At 38.0% G+C, this 13,310-nt stretch overlaps 1 protein-coding gene across 1 annotated transcript in view; it reads left to right on the top strand.

Annotated features, from left to right (window-relative positions):
- Positions 1-13,310, top strand: part of NPLOC4 (NPL4 homolog, ubiquitin recognition factor) — a 56,166-nt gene that overhangs the window by 18,043 nt on the left and 24,813 nt on the right. The window contains exons 8-10 of the mRNA XM_060764263.2: positions 128-307; positions 10,149-10,235; positions 13,044-13,115. Of these exons, the coding sequence (XP_060620246.1) occupies positions 128-307; positions 10,149-10,235; positions 13,044-13,115 (339 nt within the window). The remainder of the gene's footprint in view (positions 1-127; positions 308-10,148; positions 10,236-13,043; positions 13,116-13,310) is intronic.

Raw genomic sequence — 13,310 nt, 5'->3', positions numbered from 1 at the left:
GGAATTGTGCGAACCTTGCAGCATGGCTCACCATTGATTATCTGGACTGTGACTCTTGATTCTACTGTAGCTGATCCTGACAAGCGCATTTGCCTGATACAGTATTATGTTTTCACCCTAATTACAGAAATACAGGCATGTGGATAACATCATGTTTGAGAACCATACCATTGCAGATCGTTTCTTGGACTTCTGGAGAAAAACAGGAAACCAGCATTTTGGATATTTGTATGGGAGGTATACAGAGCACAAAGACATCCCTTTGGCTATCCGTGCTGAAGTTGCTGCCATCTATGAACCTCCCCAGGTAATACATTCTTAGTCCTAAAATATCTTGGTTTGCTTCTTTTATAGAAGAAAGGAAGCAGAATATTCCTTTATACGCTATTTGTGACAATAATAAGCCTGCTCATAGATGAACTGGTGGAAGTTTTCAATTTTAAATATAGTATTGATTCAAGGGCCCAGCATTACATAAGTAACAGAAATAAATGTAAGTGTAATGATTATGATGATGATGGTGGGTATATATTTAATGCTATAGCCATGCATCATCATCATCATCATTAGTATTACATCCTGTCAGATGAAATTAGGTTTAATATAATTCAGAAAGGATTTTCCACCACAGAAACAAGTTGCTCCCACTGAAAGATCAGAAGTTAAGTGAATTTCGATAGTTGAGAGAGATATCAATAATTCTTAGAAGAGAGCAGCATTGAAACCTTATTTAGTGTTTCTTCAAGCACCGTGATGTACAAGTGACTTTGTTCTTTTTGCAAAACTTGCAAATGAGAGGTTTATAATAACAATATGTAACAAAATTTGAAAAAAAAACTGTTCATGGTTTGAAAGTATTGAGGTTTTTTTGTTTTGTTTAATTGTGCAGTACTTGCCTTGAAATTAGTTATTACACTCCAGAAACTTTGTTTTTGTGGCTGGCACAAACTATGTTGAATTGGTTGAGACTGTCTGAGATATTCATTGAAAAACTATAGCAAAATGTGCTGCAGGATGTTTTGCAAAAACAAAGTTTTTGCAGTTTAATACACTTTTTCCATGTCTTTATGATACAACCAATTAGGAAATGATATATATAACCCAGGAACAAAAATAGTGTTGCATAGTGTAATCTAAGTGGCATTGAAGTTGTTTGTGGGTTGCCTTTTTGTGCACCACGGGGAGAATGGAATCAATTACCTTGTGTATTTTCTGTGTTGTAACATCTGGTGTACTGGCCAGTGTTTTATTCCTATGAATAGGACTCTTCTCAGCATTAAAATGCTGGAATTGGGAATGTAAGTGGGGCATTACTCAGCCTTGAAGACTGAATACTGCATTTTGTGAAACAGCTTTTTACAATTTACTGCCTTAAGTCTCAGTGATAAGATAGTATTGTTATCATCCTGGTTTGTAAATGAAAGATGAAACCTACAAGGAATTGCAGGGACTTTTTTGCCATTCCTCAGAACAGATTTAGTTTCCTCCAACCTTCAAGATCGAAAGACAAGGAATTCTGTTCAAAGAGTTTGCTGTGAACCTAGTCCTTTTCCCACCCCACAAACCCCCTCTTTCTATGGTTGCTTGTTACTCAGTGTCATATAATGATAGATGGAATTTTTCTGTCTCCTTCCCCGGTGTGCCGGCATCTGAGAATCACTCCTTGGCCTGCAAGGAGTATCAGTGCTTATGATGTCAGGAAGCAGTGGGGATTTTTTTTCAATTTCTATGCATTTTCTTCTGTGTAAATAAGGAGAAAAATCCTTGCCCAAGCAGCTTTCTTTCCACCTCATGTATCTAAACTCAGTGCATTGTAAATATTGTGTGGTAGATAAGGGTGAATGTGTGAAATAGGAAGTTCCTGGTTCAAAAGTTACTGAGCCAGAAACTTCTGAGGCCCAAAGCAAATCATGATGTATAATTATGAGCCTCTGCATCCACCACATAGTGGCAAGAATACCTGCCAGAAATCAAAATATCTCTTCTTTCATTAAGGTTGAATAGGGAGTTAGAAAGTCTTAGGTATCTGTAAATTACATGGACTATTTATTTATTTATTTATTTGATGCACTTATTAACTGCCATTCTCAGCCCATAAGAGCGACTCATGGCGGTGTACAGTACACATAAAAGACAATTACAAAGAAGCCAATTACAACAACATATAAACTAAAACAATTACAGACTACACTAAAAATCCGCTTCGTCTCATAGTGGAATCATAACCAGTCTCATATTCCTTGTTCCATTCCAGTCCTCTTTACCGTATTGTTTTACTATGTGTATACTATGTAGAAATGCTAAGCATTGTGTAAAGTGAAGGAAATGTGGGCTGTTTCATCGAATGCAGCTTCATTCCCTCTGTGTGCGAAGAACATTGATGGAGATAGCCAGTCCCAGTTCCCTGACAAGTATAATCCATAAAAATGGACGGAAGGGATGAAAGGAGTCCTGTGGCTCCTTTTACAGTAACCAGTTTATTTCAGCTTAAGCTTTTATGGGCTGCAACCAGCTTCATCAGATCCATGATGTGAAGCCTCAGCAGATAAACGTTTATACATACATGGTTCTGGTGAGGATGTAGCAGAAGTACAAAATGTGCTTTTCTCCTACATGGGCCATTCTTGCATACTGTTAACAGATGCCATTAAGATCTGTTAATATGCTAGCACATTTTGTGTTTCTCTTCCATCTCTCTCTCTCACCCACACCCTCTCACTTTCTTTCTCCTCACACAAACACAGTATACATAAAAGTTGTTCTACTGAGGCTGCAGTGTATTTCTCGGGAGGAGTAAGCTGCCTTCCATGAAAACTTCAGCTGAAATAAATTCTCCTTAAATGATGCCACAAGACTTCTACTTTTCTTTCTTCTCATCTTTAATGCCAAAACAGCCTAGGGTTGGAAAACTGCATGACACGTTATTTATAATACCTGTTTTATTCAGACTTCACCTTTTTTAAAAACCCATAGTGGACATCTAACCATGTGATGTATAAATACGGTATTTCTAGGACATATTTCATTTGGATTACTATAATATATTCTACTTGGGCTACCTTTGAAAAGTGTTTGGAAACTTCACCTGACCCAAAGAACTGCAGCCCCTTTCTGGCAGTTCCTTTGTTGCAGTAGCTCCATTTGGTTCCAGTGTGTACCAGGTATTTGCTCAGTGAGCTGGTTATGGCCTATAAATCTCTGTATGGCTCAAGTCCAGGCTGTGTGAGCTGGCTTGGGCTCTGAGATCAGCAGGAAAGTCCCTTCTCTTAGTTCTCTTAGTTCTATCCCCATCAAAGAACAGTTGGTGGGGTCACAAGAAAGGGCCTTTTTGACAGGGTGTTACACCCTTCCTAAGGAGGCTAGAATGGCCACCTCTTTGACACATCTATACTGACTATTCAGTGTAGTTTACAAAATAGTACTGAAAAAAGTGGCTTCACTGAGGAGATAAATCCTGGAACCAGTTTTGGGCCCAGATGGTGATGAAATAAACCACAGAGCACTGATGCACATTAAGTGCTTTCTTTTTGCTTGCTTTGGTGGGAGTTGGTTGTCTGGCTGCTGCAGTTTGAAGTTAGCTTTGATGGTCAGTGTAGATGGGGCCCTTGTCCTTTGGATAGCAGGATAGATTCAGGTAGGCTTTTAAAACAGAAGCATGCTTGAGTCTCTACATTGTTTCAACTGAACTGGTTTCAAGAGCTTTACCTCTTTTAAAAGAGTACTTTTATTCTTTTATTTCTATCTCAATTTTAAAAATTATTTTAATTTTACTATTTACTCTTTATATGTTTTTAAATTCATTGTCCTTTAAAACTGTGAGCCACTTTGGGTGAAAACGGATCTCTCTCTCTCTCTCTCTCTCTCTCTCTCTCTAGCATAGCCAATTGTGTGGTTATAGTGAATTTGAATTATTTTAAAATTGTAAAACCAGATGAAGTCACTAGATGGCGGTAGGCAGGCACTGACTCCTATATCTGTGCAATAAAACCAAGAACAGTGACTTGAGATCATTATTAAATAAAGTTAATTCTTACATGAAAATTTTGGTAGACATTTTATATACGTTTATATAATTCATAGATTTATTGTCTCAAGTAGAAAAAAGCATATAGATATATTAGCTTGGAATACTAGCCAAACCCCATTACAAGTTAAGCATCTCTTATCTGGAATTCCAAAATCCAAAATACTTCAAAATCTGAAATTTCCACATGGGTGACTGAGGTAATAAAACTTTTTCTTTCTGATGATTTAATATGCAGCAATTTTGTTTCATGCACAAAATTATTTTAAATATTGTATAAAATTTCTTTCAAGGGATATGCATAAGATGTATATGAAACATAAATGAATTATGGGTTTATACTTGGATCACAGCTGCAACATTTCTCATTAAATGTCTATATGCCAATATAGGTGTTCCAAAATGCAAAATACTTTCGGTTCCAACTGGAAGTATTTTGCCATGAGCTGTACTTTTCTTCAGCTCTGTGGGAAACAGAGGTCCAAGGGGACTGAAAAGGGCTTTGTTTCTACATATTGGGGTTTTGTGGAAAGGACCAACAGCATCTTGTTGCTGCCTCCAAAAAACTGAACATGGAGGAATGTGGAAGACCTCTTCATTCCTTTGAGAGGAAGGAATGGTATGCGTCCCCCCCCCCCCCCCCCCCCAGGAAGCAGTATTCTCAATGCTTTGTTTTGCTCTTATTTTCTGCAAAAGCCCACTTTGCAACAGGCTGGTGCCATTACTTTTCTTCCTGGGAAATGTAGGAGTAAAGGCAGTTCTCCACAAAGGGATTTTGCTAGAAGCAAATAGATGTTTGCCAGAGGAGGAAAGGGTAGTTACTGATAAGGAGGCAGGTAGATTTATGCACCTCCAGGTTGGACACTTCCTTGTCATTCAGACTGTAATGCGTCAAATTTAAATTAATTGCACTTAGTTAAAGCATAGGCTTTAAAAATGAGATCTTGAGCTTGACAGTTACAAGTAAGAGAGAGTCAAAAGGAATTTAGCAATCTCTTTGCTTGATCATTCTTATTGATAAAGGTATTTCTCACTTTTGTTTACTTTCCAGTAAATTTAAATCATTTTTCATTATAGTGTTAGCAGAGTGACATGCAGTGGTCAAAGGCATTGAATTTTTAGAGCACTTAATTAGTATATCTTATTGCCTCTTAATTTTGAAGGAAGTGGACAACCTTTAGGCCCCAGGATCTATTGGCAGTCTCTTTTTTGTTTGTTAAAGCCATTTTATCACAGATTGACCTTGGACACACTGGTAGGGAGCTCTTACAAAAATGCATTAGACTCCTGCTGTTTTCCCCTGTGTGTTCAGCTGTTGGTTGGCTGCCCCTCACATATATAGAAAATATATATATCTTGGGTGACCGGAGACATGCATGTATGTAATATTTCATTCTAATACTCTGTTCAGGGACAAGATTCATGAGTTTCTGTTAAGCTACAAAGCAAACTTACATCAGCTTCCTTAAACTCTTTGCACACCATGAAGTTAAGTGTTGGGACTTTTGATGTCTTGCCAGCATGTGTGTCATGGTGTTGTGCGTAGAAATAACCATGAAGCAGAGCTAGAGGATTTATTCTTCAGTTTCCAAACTCCTTTGTGACGTATCAAAGATAGTGAGAAGCTTGTTCAGATCAAGGCATAAGAGAAATATTACACTTGGAATTTGTGTCAGTGATATTTTTCTGATCAGCAAGAAATGCAGTGTTCTTGTAAGCCTTCCACATCTCTGTTGGTTCTTTCAAATGCAAATGACATAATATTTAGTGTTCAGTAGAACTTAGAACTTTTTGATCCTTTTGAATTAAGCCTTAGGTGGAATGACACATAATTTAATCGATGTTTCTCCAATGAATATCTTCAGATGAAAGATGTACCACCTGAAAAGTGTTAAGTTGTCAGCCAATAGTAAACTAGATTCAATTTCATTTTCTGTTAAAAGGATAAAACATCGAACATTAGATAATGGGCCTAACTTATATATGTAGGTGAATGAGTTGATAGGGTTTAAAAGTAGCAGAGTGGATGGTGTCAGTTCAAAATGCAAGTGAAACACAATATTTCAGGAATTCTTTGAGAATTCCTGAAGAACAGGATACGTTCCAGCAGACTGGAGGAGGGCAAATACTGTCACCATCTTCAAAAAGGAAAAAAGAAGACCAATAAAGAAGACCCAAACAATTACCTCCTAGTCAGCCTGACATTGATACCAAGAAATATTCTAGAACAGATGACAAGACAAAACACTTAGAAATAAATGATCAAGATGGGTTTCTCCAAAGCAAGCCAAACTTATCTCTTTTTTGATAGCACTTGACAGATGAAATGGGTAGTATGGGTATAGAGCATGTAATGATTTCATTAAGGCCATCAGCAAAGTTTCCCATGGGAGCCGTTCAGCAGTGGAACTCTCTGCTCCAGAGTGTGGTGGAGGCTCCTTCTTTGGAAGCTTTTAAGCAGAGGCTGGATGGCCATCTGTCAGGGGTGCTTTGAATGCAATATTCCTGCTTCTTGGCAGGGAGTTGGACTGGATGGCCCATGAGATCTCTTCCAACTCTATGTTTCTATGATTCTATATTCCTACAAATGTCGTCTAGTTCACTAAAATGTGGGTCAGACAATGCTACTGTTAGGTGGATTGCGAATTGGTTGGCCAAACCCAAAAGGTGCTCACCAATGGCTCCTCATCCTGGAGAGAAGTGACCAGTGGGGTGCCACAGGCATGCTTACCATATTTGCAGATGACACCATACTAGATACGGTAGCTAGCAGGCAACGTACGGGATTAGAATTCAAAATCACTTTAACAGGTTGAAGAGTAGTGCCCAAACTACTAAAAGGAATTCCAATAGCGGGAAATGTGAAGTACTGTGCATAGCCCCCCCCCCCCTCCAAATGAACAGTACAGACACTGGATGAGTGATACCTGGCTAGACAACAATACATGTGAAAGTGATTTGGGAATTTTAATAGAGCACAAGCTGGACATGAGTCAATAGTGTGATGCAATAACTTAAAAATCCAGTGTGAGTCTAGGCTACATCAGTATTGGTGTCTAAATCAAGGAGAGTCATAGACTCACTTTATTTTGATTTGGTCAGACCTCGTCTGGAATACTGTGCCCAGTTCTGTGCACCACAATTCAAGAAGGACATTGACAAGCTCAGATTTATCCATAAAAGGGTGGCCATTATAGCAAAAGGTCTGGAGCCGAAGCCCTGTAAGGAGCAGCTTAAGAAACTGGTGTGTTTAGTCTATAGAAGAAAAGGTTGATAAATGTCGTGATAAATATTTGAAAGGATTGAAGGCTTTGTAATCTGTAGAAACGAGGACATGGAGGAGTAGATTCAAACTGAAGGAAAAGAGTTCCCAACTAAATGTTAGCAAGAATTTTCTGACCACAAGAGCTGAATGATAGTGGGATATAATGCCTTGAAGTGTGATAGACTCTCCTTCTCTGGAGATTTTTCAACAGAGGCTGGATGGCCATCTGTTGTGGGTGCTTTGATTGTCCATTCCTGCATGGCAGAATGGGGTTGGACTGGGAGGCACATTTGGTCTCTTCCAGCTGTGTGATCCTATTGCAATAAGCAGTCAGTTGATCTGTTTCCCTTTTAAACCTATCCATTACTTTAGGAGCAAATTATTTTTACTGACTTTACTGAACAGACAGCAAAGCAGACCAGCTTCTCCCACCAAGCCATTTTAAACATTGCAGCTTTTCTCATTCTACTACATGAATAAAGCAAGTCTTGGATTTTGTGGTCACAAATAATCCTTTTCTAGTTAAACCCCTACCTCTCAAAGTGCGTTTGATGTGTATTCTACAATAATCTTAAACGCATAAGATTCATTTCTGAGTTTTTTCCCATATGTTATGCACCTCTATATTGGTAAATTTAGATATCATGATTGCTTGAATTTGACCTTGTCTGTGCCTGATTCTTTCTTGATATGTAAAAGTAAATTATTCATTATAATTCTGTTAGCAGTCATTTCTTTATCAGTAAAGTATCTATAAAAATAAATATATAAAGGGAGAAGATTAAAATCAGAACAAATGCCAGGTTTATATTACATTTTTCTTTTTTTTTTAAATGAATTTTATTACTAAGAAAAGGGGAAAAACAGTTATATGCACTTTACAAACAGAACACACAACATACAGAGACAGTAACAACCACAGTAGACAATACAGTCACTTCATCTCTGCACCCTTGAACCCCGTCATCTTGGAACTTCCGTCCCAGCTTACTATGATACCCATACCCATACCCATACCTACCCATATAAGTTCCTTAAATTCTTCCTCTTGTAGCATCCTTAAAGTCACAATTTGCCTTCTTTCCAAGATATGCGAAGGCCAGCTACCATTTGTTTACAAACTCTTCAAAGTTTACAAGACAGCTTGGCAATTTGTATATAATTTATTATTTTTTCTCTCCAATCACTCTTGATTAGTATCCTTTCTCCCTTCCATGATTCAGCTATAACCATTATTGTTGCGACAAAGCTATATTGGCATATTTCTTTATCTTCCTGATTTATACCCTTTCTAAATAGATCTAGAAGGCACTTTGCTGGGCTTTTCTTGACCTTGTTGGTGAGCATGTTATTTGTTTCCATAACCATACCTGTCTTCTAGATAGTACTCTAGAATGTATTTGTATAACCTGGAGATTATGCTCTTATTTTCCATACTGAAAATGCACTCCAGCTTAGATTTCTTTTCCTCAAACCCTACTTTAGCACCTTTAATTAATCTATTGTGTAATTTATGAAACCAGAACCAGCCTATCTCTTGTCTTCCTTTTAGATTCCAGTGATCTTTTTCTTTAAATACACATTCTTTATAAGATCTTATTTCATCTTTGGATGTTGGCCTTTGAACTGCTTCTAATGAGCGTAACCATAAAGGGGTTTCTGCTCCATTCTTCCTTTATATCTCTTACAGATTTTAAGCAATTCATCAATATGTTTTGTTGATAAGTTTTTAGTTAGAAACATAGATTTCTCTTTGTTGATTTTAAATCCAAAATTGAATCCATACTTAACTGATTGTTTCCATTAGCGCCTGTATTCTCTGTGTTAGGTCTCTTAAAATACAGACCATGTTGTCTGCATAGGCCTTGACTTTAAATGCATGCCCTTTTATAATCACTACTTTAATACTATTCTCTTATTCTAATGTTTATAATTTCTAACACTAGGATAAACAGCAAAGGCGACAGAGGGCATCCTTGTCTGGTCCCCCTTTTGGATCTCACTGATGTCTGACAGCTGACTGTTAAGTCTCAGTCTAGTGCTTTGTTGGGAGTAAATAGCCCCCACAGCCCTTTTGACTTGTAGGTCCTCCCCAAACCTTCCCAATACTTTTTATAGAAATTCCCAATTACATTATCAAATGCCTTTTCTGCATTCACTCCAGTTACACTATATCTCTGATTGGGTCTTGTTCTGCAACCTCTAATATATTTAGCATCATTCTGATTTAGCTGTCTAACAGGAAGAAAATATTACATTTTCCCGTTGGGTAGTACACAACTATGGGGAAGAATACCAATAACTAATAAATACACAGAGCATTGAAATTACAGCCTTTTCAGTCAGATAAAAAAAAGGAAGGGGAAAATGTTAAGTGATCATAAAACTATTCCAGTGTCAGGATGGTGTTGTTCTATGTGTATTATATGAAAGGAATGTAATGTTCAAGTTATGGTGACAAACGTAAAATTGCTAATGTCTTGAGACATTAATTGCTTATCACGGAATAATCTGAAATGTATTTTGTAAAGAGTTTTTTTTAAAAAAAATTATTTCTGCATTGCAGTAGAGGCCTTTGGTATCAATAGCAAAGCACTAGCTTCTTCACTGTAATGGATTATTCCAGTTGGGAGTTGTTGGTTCCAAATAAATATTTAATAGAATGTTCATTAGCTGCCTTCTGGAGTTATATGTGTTAGTGTAACCAGAGTGAATCAGAAAGACCAGCTTGCCAGTTCCCATTCTTGCGAGATTGTCCATGATGTCATTGCTGAAGATGAAATATTTTGTTTTCTCAAAATGCTCAGTATTTGTTCCTGTTTGTAAAGTAGTCTTGTAATGTCTTTCTCATCTTTTCAGATTGGTACACAAAACACTCTGGAGCTCCTAGAAGACTCAAAAGCAGAGGTTGTAGATGAAATTGCTGCCAAGCTTGGCCTGAGAAAGGTAACGAAACATCTTCAGGCCAGCATATCCAGGAAACATCTTATGTTGGAAGAAACGTTACTAGGCACCATTATTGCCAACCATACTTGTTAAACTAGAGTTGGTCAAAATTTATGATATAGTCTGTTGGGACATAAACAGTAGATTTGGGTCATTAGGCTGAAATGTGGTTTTGTAGTTTGTGCAAATTTTCCCCATCATGTTGCCTGTTCTTGAGCCAGCATGGGCCTGGGTGGCAAACAAACCTGCATTGCTACTGGCTGAAAGGTTGGTAACTTCAAAATTGGTAATCTACAGTGCTTCTTAAATTGTGGGTCCTGCCCCCTTTGCTTAATGTTGGGGTCCCAAAAGATTTGCAATAGTAAAGGTTTTCTGAATGTCTCCTACTGGTTACTTTAGACATTTACACATATATGTTGTGTAGTGTTTACAGTGGACTCTGCAAAAGATGCTTCAGCTGTATATCATAAAAAGGAAAATCAGCCTTTTTCGCAAGCTGTGCAAATGCAGAATTGGTACCAGGAAAGGTTTGGTTTTTATACCTGCTTTGTATACCTATATACCCAGGGTCACATAAAAGTTTCTCAAATAGAAAGAGCTCATGAATGGAAGCATTGAAGAAATTATGCCTTAGAGCAGGGGTTGTCAAACTTTTTCAACCATTGAGCCCTTTTTGAAGCAGACGTTTCTCATGGAGCCCCAAGATATGTTTATATATTATAATGTATATCATATTATATATAATATAATATGAAGGATTGCTTCACATGGAGGTCACATGGTCACCAGGACCACGTGGCCAGTATGCTGCATTGGTTGCTAGACCCATATATCGGGACCCATATAAGGGAGGCAACCAGCCAGGAAGTAGGTGGGGAGCCCACGGAGCACACTTTGAGAACCTCTGCCTTAGAGGGATGGAAGAAGTAAAACTTATCTGCTTGCTCCCACTGTTCAGTAGCTGTTCTAGTCTCTTTTCTTGGCTTTCTCTCATTTATAATGCTGGGGATCCCAGTCCTTGTATGTGTCTGTGGTAATGTGTACATGCTTTAAACAGCTTCTCCGAGGAGACCGAGTTTCTTGTTTGTTTCACTGTATTCAGCTCTGTTGACATCAAACCGCTGCTGTAGTTAAAGTGTACCAGTTTAATCAGGGTAACCTTCACAACTGTAGATTACCAATTTTGAGGTTACCACCCTTTCAGGCAGTATCAATGCAGTTTTGCTTGCACCCAGGCCCATGTTGGCTCAAGAGCAGGCAAAATGACGGGGAAAATTTGCAGAAACTACAAAACCACATTTCAGCCTAATGACCCAAATCTACTGTTGTTTATGTCCCAACAGACTATATCCCAAGTTTAATCAGTGATGCAAAGAAAGTATAGATGAGTTTACATTTACAAACCTTTTGGAATTCTACAGCCTGCTAAGCAGGCTCAGGCTTTTTCAGCTGGAGGAGGAGAAGGAGGGAAGACAAAGAAGTGCCAGCAATGAGTAGTGACTTCTTGTCATTCCTCTAACCTCTTCTTACTCTATTACCTGCTTACTGCTGGAGCTGACAGAGCAGTGAAGGCACTGGGTATCATCTGCTCTATTTGCACATTCCCAGTCTTATAGGAACAGTGGTGGCCTCAATCTTAGTGTTTCTAGTCATTGATTTGAGGATTCGAATTCCAAAAGTGATCAGGTATAGAGATAAATCATCAATGAGTTCGTAGCAAACAGCTAACATACATTGCTACCAATTTACAGATTTTCATGAGGATTATTCCTCATGCTGAGGAGCTAGGCAGACTTGGGGTATACAGAAAAAGAGTTTGGTTTGCATGTGACCCATGAACTGCACTTTCATGGCCTTTGCTTGTAGTAAATCAGATACACTGTTTGGATCTTGATATTCCTTTATCTGCAAACTGTCAATGATTTAATAGGTGCATTAATTCTGGCATTATTTTTAGGCAGAAACACCCCAGATCCACACTTCACCTTTTTGTAATTTTATAAAGGCATTCCGTGTTTTGCCAGTAAAGGAATACAGTCATTGCCCCCTCCCCCCGGCTACCCATTTTGAATATTCTAAAGGATGGTGTCAATGGGCTACATAAGGCAGAATATTCAGTAATAGGGATATAGGTTTATATAGACATCTCTATCAAAATCCACTTTCCAGATTTTGTTTGAATCTAGTCTTCTGTTAAAGTTATTTGGTTATATAAATGGCCACTAGTCTCCTTTCTAACTACAAAGCACACCTGGTTTAATTCATAACTTTTCTGTAAATATAACAGAAATGTTTCCTGGAATAGTACTGAGTGTTCAAAGATTGAACTATAAATAGAGGAGTATTTGGATATGTATCTACATTTCAGACAGGCTTCTGGAGAACTATTTCACCATGATCAAAAGGGATTCAAGAAAGAGGACATTTGAGCAGTAAAATGACCCCTTTTAAATTGAGTAGCACAGGAATTTGACATCTTGAGAATATTTTTGTGAACTCCTTCTGAATTTGCAATGAGATCACAGAAAATGAAATATGTTCTTGTGTGCAGTGAAGTGGGTGGGGGAAACTTGCAGCCTCAAAATCTTTCCATAAGGGGACATAAAACTGCACATTTTGCCTGTTGGCATTTCAAATGTGTAAATTGTCCTCAAATTTATCCCCAGCTAGAGCAGTCATTTTCTTCAGGCTACTGTGAATCAGGCTTTATCAAACAGAACTTTTGAGCTAAAAATATTTTGTACTTGTGGAGGAAGAGTGCCTTTTAAAAATATACATCAGAAAAGTGATATCAAAAATTGTGTTTAGGTTGGCTGGATATTCACAGATCTGGTCTCAGAGGACACACGGAAAGGGACTGTCCGGTATAGTCGGAATAAGGTGAGAAGCAAGTGTTTTATAGTCTTTGCTCTCTTGCGTTTCTTGCTATTTTCATTTCATCATATATACAGGCTTTGCCAAAGAAATGTTTCTACAGAAACCTGTGAGAACGATCTTGCTGTTCAAGATTGGTCACATTTATTATAGCGACCACAATTCGTACTCTGGAAAGAAATTGGGGAAGATATGTTTCCA

This window comes from Anolis sagrei, chromosome 2, assembly GCF_037176765.1.
Source record: "Anolis sagrei isolate rAnoSag1 chromosome 2, rAnoSag1.mat, whole genome shotgun sequence".
NCBI classification, from domain to species: Eukaryota; Metazoa; Chordata; class Lepidosauria; order Squamata; family Dactyloidae; genus Anolis; species Anolis sagrei.
This window is presented reverse-complemented; position numbering and strand designations above follow the sequence as displayed.